General features: G+C 37.5%; 1 protein-coding gene across 1 annotated transcript in view; it reads right to left on the bottom strand.

Annotated features, from left to right (window-relative positions):
- Window positions 1-26,929, bottom strand: part of ARHGAP10 (Rho GTPase activating protein 10) — a gene marked incomplete at both ends in the record, with an annotated part of 154,493 nt that overhangs the window by 39,951 nt on the left and 87,613 nt on the right. Inside the window, 6 exons of the mRNA XM_081999649.1 lie at window positions 835-985; window positions 16,007-16,166; window positions 16,789-16,894; window positions 19,486-19,544; window positions 20,900-20,987; window positions 26,846-26,920. Of these exons, the coding sequence (XP_081855775.1) occupies window positions 835-985; window positions 16,007-16,166; window positions 16,789-16,894; window positions 19,486-19,544; window positions 20,900-20,987; window positions 26,846-26,920 (639 nt within the window). The remainder of the gene's footprint in view (window positions 1-834; window positions 986-16,006; window positions 16,167-16,788; window positions 16,895-19,485; window positions 19,545-20,899; window positions 20,988-26,845; window positions 26,921-26,929) is intronic.

Here is a 26,929-nt window from a genome sequence, read left to right as displayed (position 1 = left end):
CTACTGCACGAGTTCAAAATCTTCCTGTTTATTTTCACTTGCTGACGACTGGACTTTGTGTCCTTATCCCATGATTCTTCATGTGAAAAGAGAATTGACTAACAACATTAGGAGGGAGAAAGGGAACGGGGTGGAGAAAATCTGTAACACAAAATGAGCGCTGACTTGCCTTCTCAGTACTGTACATACCCCCAAGTAATGAAATTTCAGGAAAATGATTATGTTTCTGGCCAACAGTCAGAATATATAAGATGTTATACACCCTTTGCCTCACTGTATGTTGACATTGCAGACTCCATGCAAAAGCAAGATTTTTTTTTTTTTTCTTTGCTTCTCAACAGTAAGGCAAGTTTACAAGTATTTACTGCTAGTTACATCAAGGTATTAAAGATTCAAGTGAAGTAGTAGCATTCTCTAGTGCAGTGGTGACCTGAGCCTTTAATCCAGATGAATTTAACTGTAGAGTGCATTAGCTCTTCTCATAAAAGATTTGCTTTAATTTTAGTTCTCTCTCCATTTATCTTATGGCTGTGTAATCTTCAATAGAGGTCAAAGAGATTTCCCCAAAGAAACAGGAGCTGCTTCTTTTTTAGAGGAGAAAAGCATGCTTAAGACAGTTCATCCTACCTTTAAACAAATGTCACAGGATGGTACTCTCTATGCTTTCCTTTCTCCATACTCTCCTTGCTTCTTTACATGTTTCAAAGCAATTAAACACACATGCATGTGAATGCACACATGTATACAAATGAAACATGAAATGAAAACACCTACTGAAGATAAGATACACAGCCCATCTTGCTGCAAAGACTGAAGTTACTACTAACATCTTACCATCATCCAGCTCAAGGTAGAGATTGTACACAGCCAGAGGCCTCTTAATACGTTGTCCTTGTCTTCTTGATTGCCTCGGTGGGGCATTTGGAGGAGATACTGACATAGAGATTGGCTCAGGGAAAGTGGCATCAGGCAGGGTTTTGAAAATCTGCAATCAAGAACACAAAGGGTGTTAATTATTTATCACAAAGAGCAACCTGTGTAATGAAACTGTAAAGCATTATCAAACATTTGTTTTGGATTTCATTCAAAACAGGCAGGAGCCAAAAATCCATTCCTTCAAGTTTGGGAGTATGCCGTGGGTCTTGAATAAGCGCTTCAAAAATAAATAAATTAAATAAATAAATAAATAAATAAGAAAATAAGCAAGAGCACTGTCTACACATTAAACAAGCTGCAAATCAGTTAATCCAAAGACAATATACTTGTAGCCACACTTGCCAACTAGGATGGAGGGGAAGGGGAAAAAGGGCTATACTAACTTTATGAACCAGTAACCAAAAAGCTTGACAGCTTTAGCTAGGACTTATAACTTTGCCAGAATACCCATTTTAATTTTCAAAACTTGTGATACCATTATAATATTGGCCATCTTAACTAAAAAAAAACCCCAAACATACTCTTGAAAAGAACAAGGGAAAAATTTTGAGGGGAGGGGTTTTTAGTGAGAGATACCATAGTAACACACCCATGAGAATTTTTTCGGTTAACTATTTCATATCGAGTCACATTTACATTAAACAATGATATTCACAAAGACACATATAAAAAGGAATGCATTTCTTGTCATCATTTTACCTTTTGAGTCATGACCATTAGCATATCACCACTCCATACAAAATACCATGTCATTTCTCTCTGGATTAACCAGCAATGCACATTTGCTCAACCTGATATAGCACTTGTGCTTTAACTGTCACATACAGGGTACGGTCTAATGACGCTGATTTACTTATAGAAAGTTATCAGTATGCTGATGTCCAATTTAACAGCAGCCTTTTACAAGTGATTGTGGCAAATTCACATGAACAAATTAGCTTAATATGTACTTCATCAAGGACAAACCAGCAAATAAAGAAAAACACAAACAGCAGCTGTACAAGAAAGCCCTGTGTCTGTACAGCACCTTATAGCAACACAACATGGTAATATGACAAGATATAATGAAACAGTATATTGTGTTCTTTTACTGCGCAACACTTACCTGTATAGGAGAGATTATAAAGAGGACACTTGTAAAAAGCTTCTCCTTTGAAGATTCATTATGAAGTAGAAACTCATGACGAAGATATAGAGAGACACCACAGATTACACATTTTTGGATTATTACAGCACATGTCAGGTGCAGCATGAAGCTAAAAGCCAGCCAGGCTACTCTATAGGTGAGAAAAATGCCATAAGCAGCCTGCAGCAAGGCACTCAAGACACAATTTTAAAAGTATAAGAAACTCTACGTGCCATCACATCCTGGCCCGTTAACCCTGAATATTAACATGTTATAGGAATAAGATGACCCAAGAACCCACGTATACACTGGCTTACAGCCACTTAACCATCACACTCAGACTGGCTGGTAAAATCAGAAACTCCATTTTCCATGAAAACTGGGAAGAATGATCATATTGCCAAACTGGGCAGCAGTGGGCCAGAAGCCTATATATGGCGTGCAAAGGAAAGCTCCAGTGGAAATATTACATTCCTTCTCAATACGTGAATGTTGCTGCGTGGAAGGTAAAATGATGTGATTTGAACTTCCCCATACCAGTGTTAAAAAAAAAAACAACTGTCTCCCACTCCTCCACATGCCTACGAACAAGGGATTACGAGACAGAGTCAAAATAGCGCAAGGAACTCTCTAAAAACAAAAGATTTACAAAGAAGAAATTAAGCAGTTCAACCTGGTTCTCCCCAGTACAGACATGGCAGCGCTCTCAGACAGTGACAAAGCTCTAATTGTGCTCAGAGTGCCAAAGCCATTTCTTAAAACATGACGCAATATATAATTATGAAATCTAATGTGCACCTGCATGGCACTTGGCTAACAGTACCACACTGCCCCCTTATGTGTAAACACAAGGCTGGATTGAGCAGGTTTAGGGATAAATATTTGCTTCTGAAAAATTCAAAAGTACCAAAACTTTAAATGCCATCTTTTCCATGGACTAAGTGTTGCATTTGGGCTCTCTGGTAAATAACTCTCTGCCAAGAGGTTTCAGCGTGTTGTTTACTATGTCACATTCCGCAGCTGTGTTTATTTGTACAGCCTTATCCACGCATCTCCGCTGAAATTAATGATGGTGAGAAAAGCAAGTATTCCCCAGGAGTACTTCGTAAGAGATGAGCTTTCTTGTATGCATTTAGGCAACTTGCACAGGTTGCAGTAAAATTCTTAAGTATTTTTTCCTTGTCTCTCACAAATATTTCAATATACTGTTCTAAAACTATTAGCATGAGAAACTAAGAGTCATAAAAGATGATGCTTACTCAGTGATACTCCGTGCCAGAGAGGCAACAGAATAAGGAATTGGAGACAGGTATCCAAGTAGATTTCTACTTGCAAGTAGCTATGTGATGTGAAAAAAACAGTTGATGGTTTGTTCTGTTTTATGGGGGAAAAACCCCTATACAACAAACAGGAGAAATAGCAAGAAAGGAGTGAAGTCATACTTCAAATAGTAGCAGTCCAGCACGTACTAGCTAACTTCATAGTGATACCAATGGCAGGTAGTCATGAGGTCCCCAGAATAGTTCTCTCTCCCTTAATAAAACAAAAGTTAGGGGTACTAAGTCCTCTCTCTCACTGTCAGGATGAGCATATCAACTCTACTTTTAATTTTTTTAGGGGCAAAGCTGTGCACCAATGCTTCACAACAGTGCTGTGCAGCGCAACCCAGTCACAGTGCTGGGCTGACGGCAGACAAAGTTCCCTTCTGTAGACACACACTCGGGTGGGCATCAGGCCCGTCCCCTATTTTACCTCACTCTCCTCTCAACTTCTTGTTATAACAGATGGGTAGGGAAGTTTAATTTCTGGGATAAGGTCAGTAAGTAGTATACTGCTTTCTAGGGAGCACAGATCACCTCCCAAGAGCTCCTGGCTAGCAGGAGGCCACCTGTTCTTCACACTCACTGGGACTAGGTAAGGGTCCACACAAGCTCCATCCTCTCACTCCTACATTTCTCTGAGGCAATGTTACAAGGTGTAGCACTTCTTTTCTTGTGCTCCCTTTCAACATCTGTTTCCACAGAGAAGAAAGAGATTCCTGAAAGAAGTATTTAAATGTAAACTAGAGAATGCAACCTCGACTATCTGCAGAGCAAATTGAGACTAGTTGTCATACTCAGCAATGAAATCACCAAGTATCCCGAGCTGCCCTGCAGGATTCTGAGACACACAAAAAACAAACCAACCAACCCAAACCCCCACACACACACAACCGCCACTACAAAGATCACTAGGGGTTGTTGGTTTTTTTATATAAAAAGAAAAAGGAAACATCCTGCCCTCACATGATGCACAAAAAAGTATATTTGGAGTCATTTTTGCTCTTTCAGGCAGCTCATATTTGTGTTCATCCCTACTTTGTTATTTTCGTTTTGTCTTTTCAGTAGGAAAATAAAGTCCAGTACAGCCCACCCATAACTAGATCTGCTTTTTTAGCAGCAGAAACCTTTTTCTGTTGCAGGCCAAAGCTACAGCTCGTACCACAGTTTTGCAAAGGTGAGCATCTGAAAAGCAAGCAAAAGGTCAACCTCTGCCCTAAGAAGTGCACGTACAGCATTCAGCTTCTCTTTCTTGCTTTATTTGCACTTAAATAGACAAGTACTTTTCATCATGCCTTAATGGATATTTGTCTGCCACACTGACAGAAGCGTTGTAATGTCTGCCCTGAGAATGGGGGGATGGAGGCATGCTGTATTTCAGTCGTGGGGAGAAGAGTTTTTTGGTTTTGATTTTATTCAAATTTGCTCCTAGCCTTATTAATTATTTAAATGCCATTGAAGAATAAATGTTTCGCAGTTAGTAAGAGATGCCTGCTGTGGGTGACCTGTTGTCTGAAGCACACTGCACATGCACAGAAGGCGGAATTCAAAATGATACACACGCAATGTACTAATGGTACTAACAGTCCCGTGTTTCGACTGAGTTGCACAACAGTATAGGACCACACCTGACTAAGTTTCACAATATCTTCTTGCACTGCAAGCTGTTGTTATCAGATGGATGGCGAGGCAACCACACATATCCAATCGGATGGAAACCTCCCATGGGAGAACAGGACTGGAACATGCTATTTACTAGAAGATTTCTTTGCTACTCCAAAAAAAGTCTCCCTTAAACTCTAAATCAGATCTACCACCATCACTCATCTGGACTGCAGAAGTCACCACAGCTTAGACTGATGCCTGTATAAGGAGACGAATGAAGTCCACTCCTTGAATTACTTAATTCAAGAAGCAATAAAAATGTACTAAACCAACGTCAAAGGTTAAGGACTTCACAGTCACATTCAGTGTTACACTGTATTTGAGACGGTGGCCTAACAGCATTAGATTAATAGAATATGAGTTCTCTACAATTTAGTTCTCATAAGCACTAGCATCCTCCTACTGACCTACTTGGGGGCAAACTCAGAAGCAAAGTGAAACAATTTATATATGGGTGAAGACTACCACATGTAGCACCCAAAATTGTATCAAGCAACAAATCTGACCGTTAGTCAGTCCTATCCCAGTTAGTCCAGTATTTTAAATGGTTGTTTAGGTCTGTATCTTACATGAAAGCAGAATTTAAAGGTGCACTCAAGTGGTGGATCAGTCTTCAAGCCTGCAGTGTAAAAGTTACAACAACAAAGATGAGACTCTTGTCAAGCTATTTAAAACATTGGTACGTTTGACCTATTTCTCTCTATGCAGTAGTACAAAATGGATATTTTACAGGGCTAAACAAACCACAAACCATCTTGGATATACACCGCTAATAACAGCTCTGTCCAGAGCAGTGAGCCCAAGACCATCGCACATACAACCATTCCAATTCCTAAACTTGTGTCCCACAAAGTCTATGGAAGCATTTCTTGAGAATTATGAGCCAAATTCAACATATTATCATACTGCGTTCTACCAGCAGATCCACATGGCAGCAGCCCAAGGAATTTTGCCAGATTCCCCTTAATCTGCAACAACAGTGTTGGACTCTAGATCCTGAGCTCTTACTAGAGCCGATTTTAGAAATTAAAAAAACCCATGGCTGGGAGGATTTAACTTGGCCTATTCCACAAGTTTATGACTAGATGTATGGTTGTACATGGAAATGTAGATTAGATTCTGCTGCTACAAGAGAAGACGGATCTGTTCTTTCTGGTCTCAAGCACAACTAATTAATGAATTTCAGTATGTTTGCCAGGAATCACTTTAGGAAAAGACCCAGACATCAGGTCATCTCTGTCTGCTTTGTATCACCGGGGTAATTAAAATTTCCTCTAAAGATCAGTAGGAGGCAAACTGCAAGGACAGAGTGGGGTGAGAAAGAGGGGAGTAAAAATTGGAGGCTTAGTAATAGAGCTAATGAGAATAAACTTATAAAAAAAATCATTAACAGCTTAAAGTTGTGCCACGATTTTGTTACAAGACAAACCCCGTCATTCACTCTCATAACACCTACAACACAGAACATGCATCTATTTCCTTGGAATACATGAACAAGAATCAGAGTACCAGAAGTCACTGTCTAGTGTAAAGGAAGCTAGAACCTGCAAGGTCATCCCAAATCCTTTTAAATTCAGCTAGTGGTATAGCCTCCACTACTACAATCATATTTTTTTAGAGAACAGTATTTCTCAAGACAAGAAGATCATGAGTAGAAGCTTTTATCTGTGTAATTTCCCTTCAAAACATACTCAATTCGCAGTTGGCAAATAAAAGAAACACAGAGACACACTTCAACTAATGCTTATTGAAAATATAAAACACCATCCACCTAGGCCACATATACTGCTCTGCCCTTATGCATTTTATGGCTATTGTACTCCTTGCATTTCCATGACAATTGTCTGTAATATATGCTGATCAAAGAAAATTTTATAAATTAGCAGTTAATGGGATAGTGCAAGAAGAAAATTATCATCACCATGGTCTTTTCTTGACTTAGCTTCTCTTCCATGTAAGGCAAACCAAATTCAGGTTAGATCCAGCAATCTGTACAAACCCAAAACCCTTATATTTATATTAGAGACAAAAATGCTCAAAAAAAGAGGCCAACTGTCTTAGTGGTTCACAGTGTGCTCTTACCCCAATAGACTTTCTAAGCTTTTTTTCCTTTTAAGATAATGAAGGCAGTGGTTGTGCCATTCTTTTTGCCGTTTTCTGCAAACATAAAGCAACAATGTCTTTATGTCAAGTTATAATTTTACCGTAGATATAAGCATTACAGGAAGTGCAAGCTGAAAATAAGCATCTTAAAACACACTGCAGTAACTCAGCTACTAATTGTAACCACTAGCCACTAATTGTACACTAATTGTACTAATTTTTTAACAGGAAAAAACACATTCAACAAAATTAACAGTTCTAGATTTTTTTTTCCCCTATTTGAAGGGACTGTAGAAGCTAATTGGAGCTATTAAAATTTTAATCATCATAGAAATTACAAAAGATCAACTTCTGAAGAGCTAGGACAAAAGCTTTATTTCAAAACCAATTTCTGCACCAATTCTAACAATTTTATAAAATTTCTAGTGTACTAAAATCTTTTAAAAATAATCCTTTGTTCTTGTAGTTTCTTACTTTTTTGCATTTTATTTTACTACGGACAATGTTAGATCAACCCATTTCATTTCTGGTTTTAGTCAACATGATCCATTTCTTCTGGTTCTCAAACACATGATTCAATAAATACAAAATATATGCACTAGAAATTCTTGACATCTAAATAGAATCTGTGTTCAGTGTATAAAATGTGATAAAACTGATTATTTCTAAAAATTACATTAAATATTTTTTGAAAAGGTTTACTAAGTCTTCAATAAAAATTATCAACAACTTAGAATCCTTAAGTAACTTACCTCCCCAAGTTTACCATCATATCCACTCCAGTACAGGTGTGCCTGCCTCAAAGTAGCTATCCTGACTTTTGTGCTTCAGTATTTATACACTGTAAAATATGATTTGCTACGCACAGCTTCTGTGAGATTGCACAGGATGCAGATTTTCTGAGGCTTTGGATTTTGAGGCTTGAATTCCACTACAAACCACAAAACATCTTTATACAATATTCACAATCATCTTATTGGAGAAAAAGAACAACCAACCAACCAACCAAGCAGATCAAGAGTTGGAAGACACCTGAAGCTAAGCCTCTAGAGGGCCACCAACCAGAAAGCATCAATAATGCTCTTGATATTGCCTGGCACAGTCTAGTTAGTTACAGTGCCACAGAGAATGCAGCCTGAAAAGTAACCGGGTATAAGTCAAAACTAGAAACAGGAAACATCCTTGGCTGTAAGCCAAACCACAAAGCTCTATAAATAAATAAATAAATAAATCTATCCAAGACAGCCTTTTCTTCATTGCAAAGGTATTGTTTGCTGAGAACATCTGCCTAGCAGCCCGGCTACCCATAACCAAATGAAATACTGCTTTTAGGGATTTGTGAACACTGTGAGTCTCAATCTCATACTAAAATTGGAGTATCTGCTCCTGTTAATAAAAAAGCAACTAGAGCTCTGGACAAACTGCAAACTATGAGAGCGATAAAAGAACCAAGGGGATTTCCAGACAAACCTGATGTATCTGCAGACTAATAGCCACTCATTTGGCCTGACTACCTTGAACCACGTAGTTCACATTTGAGCTTTAATGAAGAAACTAAACATAGCCTGTAAAACATGACATTACAGTCTGAAGGACAGCTATGACAGGATGAAATAAAAAAAAAACCCACACCAAGGTTAAAAACGTGTGTCCTTTGATCACTTCTGAATTATGAGTTTGTTGACTCAGCCTTTCTAAAAGTAGCACTCCTGATACAAAGACTGCAGCTTCCACCATATCACTTCTCGCTCCACCTTTTAACAATTCATGAGAAGAACGCTCCTGATAGCAGCCCATTCACTGCTATCAACCACGCCATTTTATTCATTGAAGGAAATGAGAGAGTTAACCATACACCAGGCTTGAAATACTCACACATTTGTTCATTGCACCAGCAGAAACAGCACATTCACCTTCTCTTCTGTGCTCAGCTGCTGTAACTCACACCAAGGAGAGTATTTTAAAAAGGTTGTCCTTCCCTGTTATAGTTACATATAATAGCTTTGTGTGTCTTGTTTAGTTACAGGAAATACTTAAAATAACAAAAAAAGCCTTCAAATTAAAAGATTAAATACTCAAGCTAATTACCTAGCTTTCTAAAACATAACATACTCCTAGTTACTAAATGGAAAATAATGCAGAAGGAGAATGTTTGTATGTATTTTCTCTTGCAAAGAGCATGAGAAGTCCTGAGAAGATTAAAAAAAGGCAGCACTTATAAACCTAAGTCGAGAGCCAGCAAAAGCAACAACCACAGCCAAAAACACCACAGGTAAACAAGATCTCCCCTTTGTTTGTAATAAATATACATACATAAACATGTATACACACATACAAAAATAAAAATCAATGTGTCACACCTAGTTTTCTACAAAATTTATGTACAGAAATGTAAATAATTATATATTGAAAATAAAAACCTACATTTGACCCCCTACCACATAGTCATTGTACAAGGCATCAGAATGAAATGTCAAAATCTTTGCAAATGACACTGTTCCAACTGTAGCCAACCACTCAGCCTCACCAGTATTTTCTTCTCCACAAATTTCCCTGATGCCATTACAAGGATTTATATCATCATTTATTTGTACAATATTTTCTGTTCTTTGTTTTTGTTACATTTTTTTTCTTACATTATGACTGTAGGGTCTTTGGAGGCAAAGAACATAGTATGTCCAGCACGCTCTGCAATGAAGTAGTGATGCCTCATTAGTGTAAATGGCATGTACACAACAATATTGGAAATAAAGAATTACCAGCTGACTGCCACATCTTGTTTATTCAAAAATGTGTTAAATGGTTTGAAATACACAAACCTCTCTGGTAAGGAAAAATTCTATTAGAATTCTGATAGAGTACGTACAAAAACACAAGCATATATTCCACTATTATCCATTAGCAATGATGAGACAGGATGGCATTCAGGTCAGTTTAGCCAACATAAAGGAAAAAAAAAGTTTGTAAATTCAAACTTCACTTGCCACTGGAAGCTGCAATAAAGTATAATTCTTATGTGACGGTTTCTGCATAACAATTTACTTTTAAACTCCTTAGCGGTGCAACAACTTTTCCTCTCTCCATGCCCACTGCAGCATTTCACAGACTATTGTCTTTGACTAACAAAATTTTATTTAAGAACATCCATTTTAGCCTTCTCCTTTGTCTCCTCCTCCACGCATGCAAGCACAGCACCCTGACCATCAAGACTGAAGCAAATATTAGTCAGCTGAATTCCCCTCCCTTATCATCATTTTCTTACTTAGGAACATTGCCTGTGGGCAGTGAAAGATGAGACCTGTATTACTTAGAAATTTCACATACATTTGAGGGAAGTTTCCCAAAATTAACTGGAAATAACATAGGCAAATCAAGAAGGCAGAAGTCTGCGTCCATATTATGTACCTGCCATGGATTTGTAGTGCAGCACGTGAGCAGACTGCTTCTAACCCTGAGAGCATGACTTTTGTTTTGATTTTCTTTTTTAATCTAATATGGTTACTCACAGTACGTGTTTTGTTTCTTTTGGAGCAGTCTAACAGCATACCAATCCAGGTATTGATCCAGACTCAGTTCCTTTTAACTGCATCACAAACTGATGCATCATCACTAACTGCATCATCAACCGCAGTCACAAACATGAGTGGAGATTTGATATACAGTCTTCTTACTATGCATAAACTACATTAAGGTTTAGAAAACAGTAGCCTTTTAAACAAGTTAACAAACAAAAAAAGGATCTGCAGTCAATTTACCACACCATGTGTGTACGTCTCACATGAAAGGTCTTTCTGCTATCCACAAGGCACAGAAAGGCTTTAAAAGAGTTTGCACACACTGTAGTGGAACAAAAGAGCTGCTCTGACTTCCACCAGAAACCATGATGAATTTCTTTGTTGTGCCTGCTGCCCTCTCTGCTTTAGACTCAGACAATCATTAAAGCAAGTAATTTGAATTAAGTACAGGAATCATTTCAATGATTAGTTATGTGCTTAAAGTTAAGCACATGCTGAATACCTTTCTGAACCGAAGCTCATGCCCTAATGAAGATGCCTTAATGTAATTTTTTCCTGCCTTCAAGTCAAACACTTGTTGACTTCAGAAACATTCAGCTTGGGGAGGTTTCAAATCGCTACACCACAGCAAACCACCATAATTACAATGCATTGCTTTCTGTCTTCTATTGCAGCCAAAGGCAAAGCAACACGAAAGCTGAAACAAGCCCTCTTTAGTATTTCCCTGATGTCCCCTTACCAGGACTTCAAAAGATCTGCTGTGTTGTCAAAAAACAGTCTCAGTTTAGATGACGGCAGTGCCACTGTACTCTAAAGCATCTACCTGCAACAGAACTGCTTTAAACATGCAATGATTGACTGTGCCACTTCATACTCTCAAACGAACAACTGACTTCACCTGCTTCCATTTCTTCTGTCTCACAAATATTGCATGTATTATGATATGTTCTAAGACTAAAGATTCTCCAAGTATTACTACATTAACTTGATGTTGGCTTAAGAGCTCAGTAGTATTAAATTCTTCCCTTTAAAAAAATAAAAACCATAAAAGTACCTAAAGTAAGAAAAATTGAAACATTTACATTTCATTAAAAATTATTTTTCCATAAAACTGTTTTGAACAAAACTAAAACAAAACAAATTTTGCCTAACATATAGAAAATCTTTGTCCTTTATAAAAAAGTTAATACAGAAAACAAGTGAAAACAGTATCTGCCTTATATATAGGAGCTATTGAGTTTTTCAGAAAGAACATCTTTGAGATAGTTTTGCCCATAGGTTATCTGAATTCTAGAAAAAGGTATCTTTTATCATGTCTATTTTCCCTTTCAGCAGACTCTGGCTTCCCAGTCTCCATAAGGCACTTCTGTCTAGCCCCCCTCTTTTTTCCTTTTAGTTTTCTTTCACTGTAATTTTCATCTTCTTTCAGTTTTTGCAATCTTGCTATTTGTACTCACTATTCTTTCCTCCCCCATATGCTGGTTTAAATATTCCAGTCCCACTGAGATTTTTATTCCAATCTCCTCCCTCAAATTCTTTCATTTCTTAGACTTCTTTTTTTATCCTGGTTTTTTTTTTTCCCCTCTTAAAATAATGTTCATGGAATTGAGAAACCAAAATGGCTCACATTACCACTGAGGCATCTCTAAATGGCAAATAAATAAGCCCTCTGAATAGTGACACTCATTCCAACAAGATGCCAAAACATTATAACAAACAGCAAGATGAACATGTGCATGCTCTTCATGCTGCCACGGAGTGGACTGCCCTTCTTCCTCACCGCAAGTCAGAAAGAAAGACCAGAAATGCTGAGATGTCCAAGATTTCCAGTCTGTGAAACCCTTGGAAAGAAAAAATGAATTTATATCCTTGAAACACATTCTGGGGAGGAGAAGAGAAATCAAAACCTCTTTTGGGGGTCCAAGTTGACTACCACTTTTCATCAAAGGATTACCTAAAGGCCAAGCAAAGGAACACCAAGGAAAGGTAGGGCTTTAAAGCAAAATGAACACAATGATGAGACACAAACATTAACCTCTTGATGCTTTTTAGTGAAGGGAATGGTATGGGACATGGAAATCAGGAGAGCCCAGACTGATATGGCAAGGGAGAAGGGGAGAAAACCACCAAGTATGAAATGACAGCAACCTTAAAAGACCTGCAAAGGGAAACAAGAGTGCTGGTGCACTCAGCCCAGTCAGCATAAAACATGGCAATTCTAGGCAAAACTATAGAGAGGTCATTTAATATCAAACCTGAGCATGCTCCTACTTTGCCCAGTGTATCTGGCTGGCCTTCCCCTACAGCCACATGAGAGAAGCAAGCAATCACAGGTCTCATTTTCCTCTGGACTGTCCTCCCTTCCAGAGCAGGTGGTTCTGAGGGCCCTGGGTAAAATATAGTCTCAGCATAGGTCTAGTTTTTACGTTTTCTTTCACACTAGAGATCTGCTTCCACAGTTCATCTTCTGACTGGACACTGAGAAATACTCTGCCTGGAAGAGACTTATCCATAACTAACAAGAACAAAAGCTAAACAATTATTTTCCTAATGCTCTTCTATCCCCTTTCTAGTGTTAATCATTGTGCAATTCTAATGCCAGTTAAGCAACACATCAGGCTGCACAGTCTAGTTCCAGTATTCATGTCTCAGCATTGCTCTCATTTTGCAAAACATCCCCTCCTCAACCTACTAGAATTGGTTCAGAGCCATGGTTTAGAAGTACGTATGCAGCCTGTAAACAAGGTGAAAGTGGTACTGACTGGTTTCTAGCAATGTACATATTAACAAAGCTTTAAAAAAAAAAAAAAACAACAGCTTATGCACTAAGCATGATACTCTTATCTCAGGGCAAGTCCCCATATTCAGGTTTCTACATATAAATTGCATACAAGTTCTCTAACCAGGACTCAGCAGAGTGATGATAGTGGAATGACTGAACCAAGATTTCAAAGCTAGTAACCCAATTAATTATGTCTCCTCCTAAAAATGAATCGTGGCTCTCATTCAGTAAAGCTATCCACACAAGGCAGAATGAATATCGATGGAATTTTAAAATATTTGAGGAATCATAACAATTTTATACCATTTGCCTACCAAGTTACTGTATTTAAACCAGAAATCTTGATGGCTATTGCTTCTACAGTTCAGAAGTTTGTTAGTCATTTCATTGGCTACTGGGGAAAAGAAACGTCTCTCTGCAGTCTGCCAGAGCTATAAATTACATATGCATGAAGTGTGAAGTGTCGCTTCAAGTTTGTTTATGCCAGTGTACCTCCATCTTGACTCCACCACTCTTCTACAATTCCAAACTTTGCTTCTATTAGTGGCTAAAAATTATCAGAGGCAGAGTAGTGGCTGACTGAAATATTTGAAAGTACTTTAACCCACAGCTGGTGACTTTTCCTAGGACTTCACCAGGGCTATAAATAAAATTGCCTAACACAAGACTCTTAGAAAGTCTGAAATGCATAGAAATTCAAAACAACAATATAAAATGAACATTAGATTGATAGTAAGCCTGCTTGCCATTAAAAGTAGGTCCTTGGTCTGCTCTAAATGAAGACAGCTCAGTGGTAAAAGCAACGTATTCAATTCTACTATAAAATTTTTGTAATACCTTAACACACACCTCCCCATTGCCTTTGCTATAAATACTTAGAGGTCACACTTGGGGCTTCCTTCCATCCAGCTCTAGCGTGGGAGAGGTTGCTGCAGGCAGACCACTGTTGGCAAGTTCACCGTTAGAAATGACAGTGAAATGACAGAAGCCCCTTAAAAAAATTATAGCCTTCTAGTTCTAAAGAAGGCATAAAAACAAGGAATTCAGGAAAATGAAGCAGTATCATTCTGATGTACTTTCCTCTCTTCTCTACATTTTCAGAGGAGCAAGAAAGGCTACTACAACTAACATTTCAAATGTGAAATTGATGTCCAGTTTTTAAAGACGTGACTGAGCTGGCATAAGAATAAGATGGTGCTAATTTGTGGTGATATGAATAAGCATAACTCAACCTCAACCTCCATATGTTATTAAAACACCCTGGCTCTCCTCACTCTCTCTTCCATTTTCTCAAACTTGTGTGGTCACCACAAGAGCTTCAAAATCACGAGCTTACTGCAGGGTTTACCTTCATTTATAAGGTCCAAAATTAACAGCATGGCTCACAACTCTTGGAATATTTATGGCTTAGAACTTGAGTCACATCTGCAGAACAGTATTTTTCCAACAGAACAATACTGTATCTGCTCAATGTGTGAGTGAGGGCAGCATTACACCCTCAGTCAACTATGCCAACAAAACCCACCATGTGGCTACAGCTTTGCCAAGAGAAGCTTTGCCCAGCCTGTATCATTCAGGGAGGTAGCGCAATTACATTGTCAGAAAAATTTGAGACAGATATTATTTACAGTTGATAAGACTTGACTTAGATAGCCAATTTCAACACTGTTAACCTTTAAAAAGGAGTACCTATTTCAATGCTTGGAGTGCTTAAGAAAGAAAAGAGGAAAAAGCACATCCTGGAATTTTTCCAAAGCACTTTTTTTGAAAATAAGCATGAGGGAGATGCTGCCCATCCTCCCAGTACAAGCAAAGTACCTCAAACATCTAGAAGTCAGCTTAGACACGAAGGACTCTCAAAGGAGTACCCAAACAAAGAGACCAGTAAAGAACTACTTTTTTCTTTTCTTTTTTTTTTTTTTTAATTTCAGATCCGAGATTACATGCAGTGATATTCTGGACAGCACCTTGTATGTGTAAGGCACCTTAGTAACTGGTAGCTGCCAAAGCAGCAGCAACAACGTCTACTTTCAGTATTACCTCAAATACAAAGGCTTAAAATAACATTTCCTTTGTTTTCAGATGAATGTGTGTTAATACCTGGCGCTCTCATAATGCTTTTTACCCATAAAGTTCAGAGTATAGTACAGTCTTTTTACTTTGTGAACTCTGAGAAAAATGAAGACACAGAACAATTAATTCAAACCCTGGTCAAAGTACTTAATGCAAGAGCTAAAAGCTGAGACTGGGCTTTCTCTTTTCCAGTCTTGTATCACTTTTGCTCAGAAAAAAACATATGCAAATATCATAATGAAAAATCTATTTCTGTACTACACACACAGAAGCACTACTATTTCCAGGAAATATGCATTCTGGAATGTCAGTTTTCTTATGAACAGGAATACTGATCGAGCATAAATATCCAAAAGCATACAGTGTATAGAGAATATTCTTTAGAATTAAGCTATTTGTAACATCATACTGAACTCCACACCACCCATTAAGCCTAGCAGATCTTTTTAGCCAACGCTCAGAAAGGCAGAGGTGTATAAAAGCTTACCTTCTCATGATTTTCTATCAGGATTTCAACGACGATATTCTGAAACTTCAGGTCCATGATGGCTGCTACAGTTTCTTCCTGTGGCCTCATTAAGGTTGGTCCAAATACTACCCCTAGATTTGCCACAGTCATTAGATTCCTCTTGGCATGCTTTGAAACACTTTTTGAAAAGAATTGAAGGAAAAAACAGGAAATAGGTTATGAAAAATTTCCATTACTGTTGGAAACAGCAGCCTACAAATGAAAACATTACATTTCCTTAATCTATGTTTTAGAAGTTTGTTTTGTGCAAAGTTTCTTCAAATAAAGTCTTACTGAACTCTGGAAAACAGAAAAGCCATTCTTCCATTGGTGATTTAAAAACAAAAGCAGTCTCTTACTGAACTTAAATATATAAAATGCACTTAGCGTTGGACCAGGGCAAGTGTGAAACCAACTTAAATTTGCTAACAGATCTCCACTATTCACTTTGCCAGAATTTGCGAAAGGAAAGTATAATGTTCCCTTTCTCGCTTCAATCAAACCCTCAACTGCTGGCAGGACTGCTAAAGTAAATACTTATATGGCTTCATTAACGGATTAGATTTCTGCCTTTCCCGCCAAAATATACACAGCATGAGTCAAACGTCTTGTCTGCTTTTGCACGTTTGGTTCTTGGTATTGTGCATGACAGCATCAAGATGGGCTTCAGCTCCAGCCACACTTAACTAAGGCCCTTTGTAGTTAAGTGAAGGTAAGAACAAGAGTTCTCACAAGGTAGGAAAGCAGGTCATAACACTTACTTCGCTAAATGTTTCACCAAAATTTCCAGCATCTCTTTGTTCTTTTCTGGCAGTTTATGGACCAAGAAGTGAACAGCATTAACTCGAGATTCAGGACTCCCACTTTCTATGGGACACAGAAATAAATAACTATCTCAAAAAATAAAATTAAATCCACAGAAACACAAAGCTTCTGCCACCTCTGCACAGAAACATACTGCACACACTTTGCTTCACCATTTACGTATCTCCAAACATCGCAATATCGAACATGTGCGCTCTGTTTTCACAAGTAATCTTGTTCTAGAATTATCAACTTATTTGCTTATTTTCTGAACTCATCTTTCAATCCACCTGCAAAAGGATGCCTTTGTTCATCTATTTTTAAAAAGCAACAGATGTAGTTATTGTTTTGCTGCATTGGACTCATCTGCTTACGAATATACTGCAAGGTGAGAAGCAATGTTACTAGGTGCCACAGAGTGGAATTGTACTACTTTACTTTTTAGCATCATTAGCTAATTGTCCTCATCATTACAATTCAGTTTTGTTGGTACTATGCAGCTAACGTTACTGCATTTATGCTACCTTGCATTGGAAACTGGGTAAAAACACATGCAGAAGATTCATATGCTCAGAAAGAGAAAATCTAAACACCTTTGAAGAAACAAAAGAATAATCATGTAAAAAAAATCTACTGAGTGTGATTACTACAATAAAGGGCCCTGAATAACAACAGCATCCCTCTCTAGTACAGTACAGAAATAAAATAAAAATAAGTAAGGAGCTTTTCATTTTTGTGCGTTGCGTGTTGAACTGTTTGGCCCCTGCAGGTTTCACTAGTACACGGATGAAAACAAGAATCTGTAAAAGATTAAAATGACCGACTCCTCTTCCTATTTCTCAAAGTTTTATTAAATCACAAAATTACCTCTCAGTAGTGGTTACAATGACAGGAGTGGAAGTATTTCTCTTGTATATAAAAATACTTAGTACAAGGAACATAAAGAGAAAAACTTAAAACCCACTCTGAATGCAAGAAGTTTTGACACCAGGACCACTCCTCATCAGGTCTCATTTTACTCTAAGGCAACTTTGATTGTTAAGTGTATAAAATACCACCATATTTCTTCAGTGCATATTGCTACAGATTTTTTTTTTTCTTTGCATATTGCTACAGATTTTAGGTTTTTTTTTATTCTTTTGCAGTGAACACCCCTGCACAGATTGCAAGAAAAAAGGCTACCAAAATGCAAAACGTTTAGCTCCTAGTCAGCTAATCAAAATTCAGACAGCCAGAAAAACATAAGCCTTCTTTAAAGCAAGACTATTTTACATATATGTGAAATCACAAATGCTAATTAAAGAATGGCTAAGCAACTTAATAACAAGATACAGTCAAGACTTATATAGTTTCAATCTACACTGATATTTATAAAGAAAAGAAAATTGAAAGGAGAACCTTTCAACTTTGGCTGCCCCTGCCCGCCCCCCAATAGTTGCAGAGAAAAGGATATTTCTTACTATTCCTGGTGCTGCTGGTTTTTTACAGCCAACGTAGGAAACAACACTGACTACCTATTTTTAAGTATACTGTAACTCAGATCTGCAATGTTGATTACATTTCCCTCCCCATGAGATAGAATCAAACCCTCTACAAAATTGTTTACTACTTATGAACACTGTACATTAAAACACTGTAATCTCAACTGATTCCCTTTATTGAAAGAGACTATAAAATAGAGAAAGGAAAATAAAGAAACTCCTGGCAAAACTTCATAGGTCAAGAAATTATTTTAACATTTTCCAATACAAACAGGTAGACTCACCATCTAGGTAAGTATGTTGAATTTTGTTTAGGAGTTTGGCCTCTAAGATGTGCTTTAGCAATGAATTTCATGGGCCAATTCTCATTTTGAATTAAGGACCACAAGTGAACACATACTGCAGTCCTGGAAGGTCATTACAGCAATATGAAGAAGATAAAGCAATTGTCTCAAAGTTTATTTTAATTTTACTTGCCACAGTTTGCCAGAAGTGCTACAGGCTGGGAAGAAAATCAGCTAAATATCTGTTTGATACTTCGCCAAAAATTTTCTTACACAGTTTCCCTCCATCCTCTTCCAAAAAAATTCCATGTACATTAGATACCATACAGCTGAAATACAAATGCTGTTGTGTCTTCTCCAAGTCTGTATTTGAACTGCCATAGTGTAATCTGGCCTGCTCCTTCCTTTCTTCTACTAATATATGAGGAACATTCAAGTCAGCCTAGATACAGAGCTAACAAGGCACTGAAAACAAGGGTCAAGAAGCTGTGCTTTAAGGATTCAAATGAGCCCAAATTAGTGGGCTTCATATCCTTTATAAATGGAAGAAAAAAAAAAATCGCGTTCTAAGTAGATGTTTATCGTTATATAATTAAGATAATAAAAATGAATGTTTACAATCTCTATCCAAAAGCTTTTCCATAAAAGTAAAAATTGCGCTATGCTACGTCTGTCACAAGCTTGTCTGTCAACTGATACATCATATGTAACAAACACTAGAACTGAACACTGGTTAAAACCTACATATTTTTAAAACATGTATTATTTCTTATTCCTCTATTTTTACTGGGTTGAAGAATTTTTCTGAAACTGCATTTGCATTCTGCTCCTAAGGCCACAACAGTACTATAAGAAAAGATTTCTATTTTAACCACAGCCATATATTTACTGGCAGGAACGATGAATTCTCCATGCAACTCATATGTCATCAATGGCTCTGGAAGGCTTCTGTAAAACAAGGATGACATAATAAATTTAGCTATATTCTTTTCTACCTGTATTTACTCTAAGTACAAAACGTTTTTAACATTCAGTGTTATAAGCGTCACACTGGAGGCAACCGTTGTTACAATGGCCCTTGTATTCAGTGATCTCCAGCGTGAGTGAAAAACTTGGTATTATCAGGAAAATAAGACTAAATACATCCATTCACCTTCCACGAGCTGAAGTGATCCCTCCAGCTTATCATAATGCACCTTTCCAAATTACACCACCAAGACCGTTTCTCAGATGAGGACTGTACACATATACTATGTAATTAATTCTTCATTAGTGTTTTTAAAATACGAAGATTCAAAAGTCAATGCCTTACTGGAAAGAAATAAAGGTCCTAAAACAGTTGAGTTTGCTGAACAGTAGCCAGCTACAAATCAAAATTCTAAAGCATTTCAAATGGAAAAATTGAAATTGAAAACCTTAGTCATCAATGAAAAATGTACTGAATAACAGAAATCAGAGTTAAAACCCCAAAGTTAAAAAACTTGTTTATTAAGTTGAATTTACTGATGCTTACGAAATATTGGAGTAAACAATTAGATGGGAAATACTGTAGGTGGGAAATACTCATCATGTGCACTTTTTTGTTCTTTCCTAATTTTTTTTTTTAATTCTTTCCTATGTAAGAGATACACTTTTATTGGTAACAGTTCTTCAGCATTCTTTGGCAATGGTTGCAGTAACACTTTATTTAACAAAAACAGATTAAAAATACTATACTTGTCTTACACTATGAGAGATAGACAATAAGTTCTACGTTCTATGTTCTTAGGCAATTTAGTAAAGTATCTTGGTCAGGAATTGGCCAGGCCATTTGAACAGAGAACACATCTAACATTCTTACTTTCAACACTCAAAATATTATTACTATTGTACCTAGAACATCACAGCAAGGGCCAGAAGGAAAAGAGGAAAATATTTAAAAATTCATGACCTTTTCTCTTTTCATTCTACCACATTAAAACAGAAAAAGGCAAAAAACTCTTTTAACAATCTTAGCCGATTTTCAGTAATGACTCTCAGCAAGTTTACTAACAATTCAGGTTTCTGAACCATCAGTGAAATGCTTATGTCTCTAACACAAAAACGCTTTGGGGCTTGTCTCATATGAACATGACTATTAGTGTTGCTAAATTATTTTGCTTCCCCCAAGACAAAAAAGAAACATGGTATTTGCAGAAAGTGAACCTCTATTCCAAAATACAGGAAAAGTAAGTAATGTAGCATAACACACTGCACAGGAGAAACAGAATACAGAATTCATAGTCTAATAAATAAATAAATAAACGAGAGAGAGACAGGCTTACCGCAGATATTGCTTCATAGCACTGGTAATTGTCTTCACTTCCCAATCTACAGAGTTTTCCAGGTCAACTTCATTGCAGGTTTTTGCATCTAGAAAATAATCAGAAAGAGAAGAGGTACAGGAAAAAAGGGAATACTAAATCAGTATACCCTACATGAACATTAAATTTGACCATTATGTATTTGCTCACATAATCGTAGAAGTATGTAAGAAGTATGTCCTTCTTAGTATTAACTAATAATAAGACGACTTAATATCCAAACCTCTTTATAAATTCCATTTCCATATTTTGTTTTTAAAAGTATTTACTGCTGATTTTTTCTTTAATGAAGGATTAAAAATCACTTTCATGTAAAAAAGATCTCTATAGCAATTGATGTTTACACACCTTTAACTAAACAGAAAGATGTACACTAACACAGAAAGATGTACAAAAGCAGTTTAGAAAAAAGACCCACTAAGCATAATTTATCTTTTCCACTTTCATTATTTAAAATGCAAGCACACCTTCTTGAATTCTTTCCATAGTTTTGCTTGTAAACTGTTATTTTGGACTCCTGATGAAAATAGCCAAAGTTCAAGTATGACCCTCCTTACTGTGTGAAAACCTTTAAGAGGCACTTCAAAAGTAGAAAAAGGACTCTTCTCTATCAGTAAGTTTCTTCTACAGGACGGCCTGAATGTTTCCCTTACTTGATCAGTTTTAGCCAAAGGGGAAAAAGCTTGCTGGACCATTTGGCAGGTTCACAGAACTCCTCCCATCTTTTACCAGGTTAGTTGGTGGAGTCTTATAACACGACAGATCATATTGAACAGTCATTATGTCTGAATGACCCATCAGGTGAAAGATTTTTTGACAGAACATAGAAAACAACACAGGGCACTGGAATGTTTTGCCATCAAAAAAACCCTTTTGGCCTCAAAACAGGAAGTAATAGCTAGTTGACACAAGAACATCACATGTATATGGCAAAACTAGTCCAAGGCATTTGGTAACTTCTAGTGCCTGAGCTTCTGTTACTATTACTGCTATAGGTTTTAACCAGTCACTAGAGTAAACCACAGCAGTAGCTGACACAGATTACATGTTGACCAGTTCATACAATTCAGAAATCATTTGTTACTTTGCTTGTCAGACAAACGACAGACACATTTAAAAAATCAAATTAGGATCCCTGATTAAAGGTGCCGTCCTTTTACTGCGACTAAATAATTCTGTTCTAAAGGCTGTGCCAAGCAATTATTTCTGTAACTGAATATTCTCCTTCATTGTATCAATTATTTAAATCTCATTTTAAAATACAAGTCAGATAACATTTTCTACCAAATTGTCACTAGCCAACCACCACCCAAAATACTCAAGATTGTCTCAGGAAAAAGTTTCTTTTTTCCTCTCTTTAACACGCTGTGTTCAAATTCTCTTTTTTGAGAGGAAAAATACAAGCCAGTATGCTATTTGCCTTATTTTTTTTTCCCCACCCTGTATCAGAAATAGTGTGGCCAGCAGGAGCAGGGAAGTGATCAGTACTCAGCACTGGTGAGGCCGCACCTCGAATCCTGTCTCCAGTTTTGGGCCCCTCACTACAAGAAGGACGTTGAGGTGCTGGAGCGTGTCCAGAGAAGGGCAACGAAGCTGGTGAGGGGTCTGGAGAACAAGTCTTATGGGGAGCAGCTGAGGAAACTGGGGTTGTTCAGTCTGGAGAAGAGGAGGCTGAGGGGAGACCTCCTCGCTCTCTACAACTACCTGAAAGGGGGTTGTGGTGAGGTGGGTGTTGGCCTCTTCTCCCAAGTAACTAGTGATAGGATGAGAGGAAACGGCCTCAAGTTGTGCCAGGGGAGGTTTAGATTGGATATTAGGAAAAATTTCTTCACTGAGAGGGTGGTCAGGCATTGGAACAGGCTGCCCAGGGAGGTGGTGGAGTCGCCATCCCTGGAAGTGTTCAAAAAACGTTTGGATGTGGCACTTCAGGACATGGTGGTTCTGGATTAATGGTTGGACTTGATGATCTTAAAGGTCCTTTCCAACCTAGTGATTCTGTGATTCTGTGATTCTGTGACCATCCCTGGAGACGTTTAGAACACGTGTGGAACATGGTGCTTAGGGACATGGTTTAGTGGTGGACTTGGCAGTGCTAGGTTAACAGTTGGACTTGATAATCTTAAAGGTCTTTTCTAACCCAAGTGATTCTACAAATCTATAAAAACCTTTCTACTGAATTAAATAAAAACGGTCATCACATTAGAAACTAGTGGAATCCATGGGAACTTTGTTACTAAACCACTATGTAATATCCAGTTTTTAAATAACTGCTTCATAATCATCAACCTCCTTTACAGTCAAAGGATGCACTCAGCTGTGTGAATTTTAAGAGCACCTGTATTTTAAGACCAAGCCTCTTAAAATAAAAAATAGAAGGTATTGCTGAAGAATTTCATTATCTCTTGGGAAGAAAAAAAACCCAACAAAATTTGGCCCTGCTACCAACCCCAAACATTCCCTACTTTGACTGTAAAAGCCATCAAGACTTAAAGGCATTTTTTTTCCACTTTTGGTTTGACAGTTGCCCTCTGTGCCCCACCACCCCACATATCTGACTGTTCCCACTCCATTTTTCCCTCTACCTCAAACATCCCAGGCCATTATATGAACTGGAACTTCAATCAGGATTTCAAAAATGTCTCCACTAGTTGTCATGCTTTTTGTTCACATAGCAGCCACTGTGCACTGAATGGCAACTTTACACATACAAAAATAACTGTGCACATTTATGGAACAGCTTTTGACAGATCAGCTCTAAATTTTAAGCAAGTCTTTCTGACAATAAGGTAGCTAGAGTTTATAAAAACAGTCCAGTTCACTAAACCGGGGAAAGGAGGAGACCCTTTCTGCTTTCATATGCAATATGCCCACTGTAGGAGTGTATGCATGCTGTCATTTACTGTACATAAAATAATAAGGAATTCAGTGTAATTTTTTTGAAAGCTGCTGGTTTTGAAAAGGCAAAGGTACCTGAAAGTTTTCTTCTACAACATGTAACGTCTGGCATTTTTCATGCCAGGCAGTATCAGAAATCAAAACTGAACTCATCAGTAGAAACTCCAAGTCCTTAGCAGTCACTTCACCATGAGCAAGGGTCTGTATAAAAGCTGACCTTTGCAGCAGTTTGTTTGAAATCGATGTAGGCAGCTTGTATGAAATGAGCCATATCAGATCTATAAAGTAGACCACAGATGAAACAGGAATCGGTCCCTGACGCATTTCAAGAACTGAGCCTCCTGATGGCTGACGATGCACTCTGAATTGCTTATAACAAATCCCCATAGCATTGGAAGTCCTAACTCTGTATCCGTGTTTACAGTGAGGTATCAGATTAATTGAACATTTTCCCTTGAAATGTAATGAGTGTTTTCCTTACCAAATGCCTCACTTAAATTTAGATAAGATTATTGCTGCAAAACAGATCACCATAGCACAATGCTAGTTACAAGTAACTTCAAGGACTAAGTTAATTGCAAAATTATCTCTTTTTTTTTATTATTATATATTTATTTGCTGAGCCTCATTTTAGAGAGGACTTCATTTCACTGGTTTTTTATATTAAAGGTGAAAATTTGTCCATTTGTAGCATTAGAAAAGCATATGTTGGTCTTCTCATACTCTCTTGACTCTCAATATAGTTTCTCAAGTTATATAGAAAATATTCTGAAAAAAAGACAAAACTACATGCTGTTATGTCCCTGGTTACCATCTGGAAGACTTTTTTTTGCACTTTGGGCCTTTCAGACTGTGAACTTCACGGTCAATGACAGGTAGCCTAAAATACTTTGAAAACTTATCAAACATTTTAAAATACAGAAGGTTAATATGAGGTTTTTATGATTCTGAAACGATCTTTCATATAAAAGGGTATCTAAGAGTATACACAGAGACAAAGGATTAAAGATTAATCAGTCATTTTAAATTCTCTGTACCACCGTATATCAAAAAGAAGCCCTCTTTATTCTTCTCCGAGGACAGCCAGATAAAGAGCACAGATAGGATCGCTTTCAACAAATCATCAGAAAAAGAGCACCTGCTTGCACCCTAACTTTTTTCTGTTCAGTATTTTGCCTTGTCTTAATAGCACTGTATTCCTCCTACTTCAAATAAATATATGAATCTTGGGAATGACAAAAAATGTTTCTAATTTTAAAAAATAACTAAAAGCAGATGTTGGAATCGCCAGTAAACTCTTCCAGCTGCTACTGAACCACTGGCAACCTGAGTCTATTTAATTTGGATACCACTAATGGCAAAGAAGAAAATCTGCCTGCCAGACCTGTACGCCCAAGCTAAGCCAGTAAGTACAAAACTGAAAAACATCTTTTGATATCAAATGCATTTAATCAAGACTCTCAGTGATAACACTTCATTCTTCCTATGGTCAATGGCTAAAGATGGTTATTGTTTAGTGAGGCTAACTCCAATACAGATAAACAACCATGAGAATCTGTTATAGATCAGTTATTTTTATTAATCCCAGTTCGTATTTCCAAAAAGAGTCTTTTGCTACAATACTTTAAAGATACAGACAGGTTTATGTGCACTAATGGAGAAGTTCAGGGGGCTGTTAACATTGATTAAAGTAAGATATCGTGAATTAATATTTAGCAAGGTCATTATGACAGATTGATATGACATGCAGGTCCTTAAGCCTGATGTCTTATAATTTCTGAAGAGACAGCCTGTTTGAAAAAATAAAGGAAGGAAAAGAAAAAGTCTTACAGGTGGCACTGAACTGACAGCAGCATATAATATAAAAGCGCTTTGTCATTCACATAATGTCTGGGGTAATGAAATGAATTCACTTTCTGGCTTCCTCCAGTTTGCAGTGCCAAAGAACACTGTGTTATCAGCACAGATGGAGCATGCATGGTTCTGGAGAAGAGCCTGGTGCAAACTGCAAACAAGCTTCTTTGCATACCAATGAATCCCCGAGAATCAGACCTTTGCTGTCAAGTGACAGGTTTGGAAGCTCTATAAAAATGAACTAATCCCAATGGTCTTGTCTGACTGCATGTACTGTCAGTGCTCAGGACAAGAAATTGGGAAACACGGCACATCTTGCAGTCATGGCTACTACTTTGGTGAGAGCTATCGGGCAGATGAGGGATTTCATCCAGGTGCCAATACTTTCCCCCCCAGCCCTGCTAGGGATAGTGGAGTGGCAAGAGAACTACAGTGACTGAGATTAAAGATGCATCAAAATCTCCACACAGAAAATGGGGGAAAAAAAGTTTCTGAGAATAATTTTATGAATCAAGAAATCTTAAAAGCTACACATGGCTAACTAGGTATAAGAGAGTCTAAGACGTTCCCCACATGTAAGAGTTATACTACTGAGTTTATAAAAAACAAATCCTTTCTCCATCTGTCTCCCGCCTTGGCACATAGTTATTACTAATACGCATATTATATTCCTCCTCTTAAACCAAAGAGCTCTTTGCCAGTCAGCTTAAACTAAAGGTCTTCTTTTGCACAGTGATTAACTAAACACATGCAAGGGTGTGCACACCTGTACATCTTAGACAAGGGACAAGAAAGGTGGAAGCTTCAAACAATGAAGCAATAAGTTTCAAACTTTCTTGAATTTGGTATTTTGAATTTTCTGATCAGACTCTTCAACTTAGGTTGCTTTAATCCCACTTGCACCAACCTTGCACAAAACCCATGATGTGGTCCTACGTGTCCCATACCAGTTCTCTTAGTTTATTCCTACCACCTGATCTTGGTCTTGCTAAACCAGGGGAACTTACAATGATATGGGGATTATTTGCATGGACTAAAGCAAACCAGATTTGGCCCTTATAAAGAACAACTACAGGCAGATGCTTTTAAAACTAAATATTGACAGTAAAACAACAAGAAATAAAATATTGAAAGTATGATTGTAAAATAGAGGCATACCCATCAACAAACTCAGAAGTCTCTGGACCTTTGAACTCACCCCCACAACTCTGTACAATCCTTGGTCATTTATACCTATTATGC

This window comes from Phaethon aethereus (assembly GCF_964289735.1).
Source record: "Phaethon aethereus genome assembly, chromosome: 4".
NCBI classification, from domain to species: Eukaryota; Metazoa; Chordata; class Aves; order Phaethontiformes; family Phaethontidae; genus Phaethon; species Phaethon aethereus.
Note: the sequence above shows the minus strand (reverse complement) of the source record. Positions and strands in the feature narration are given on the sequence as shown.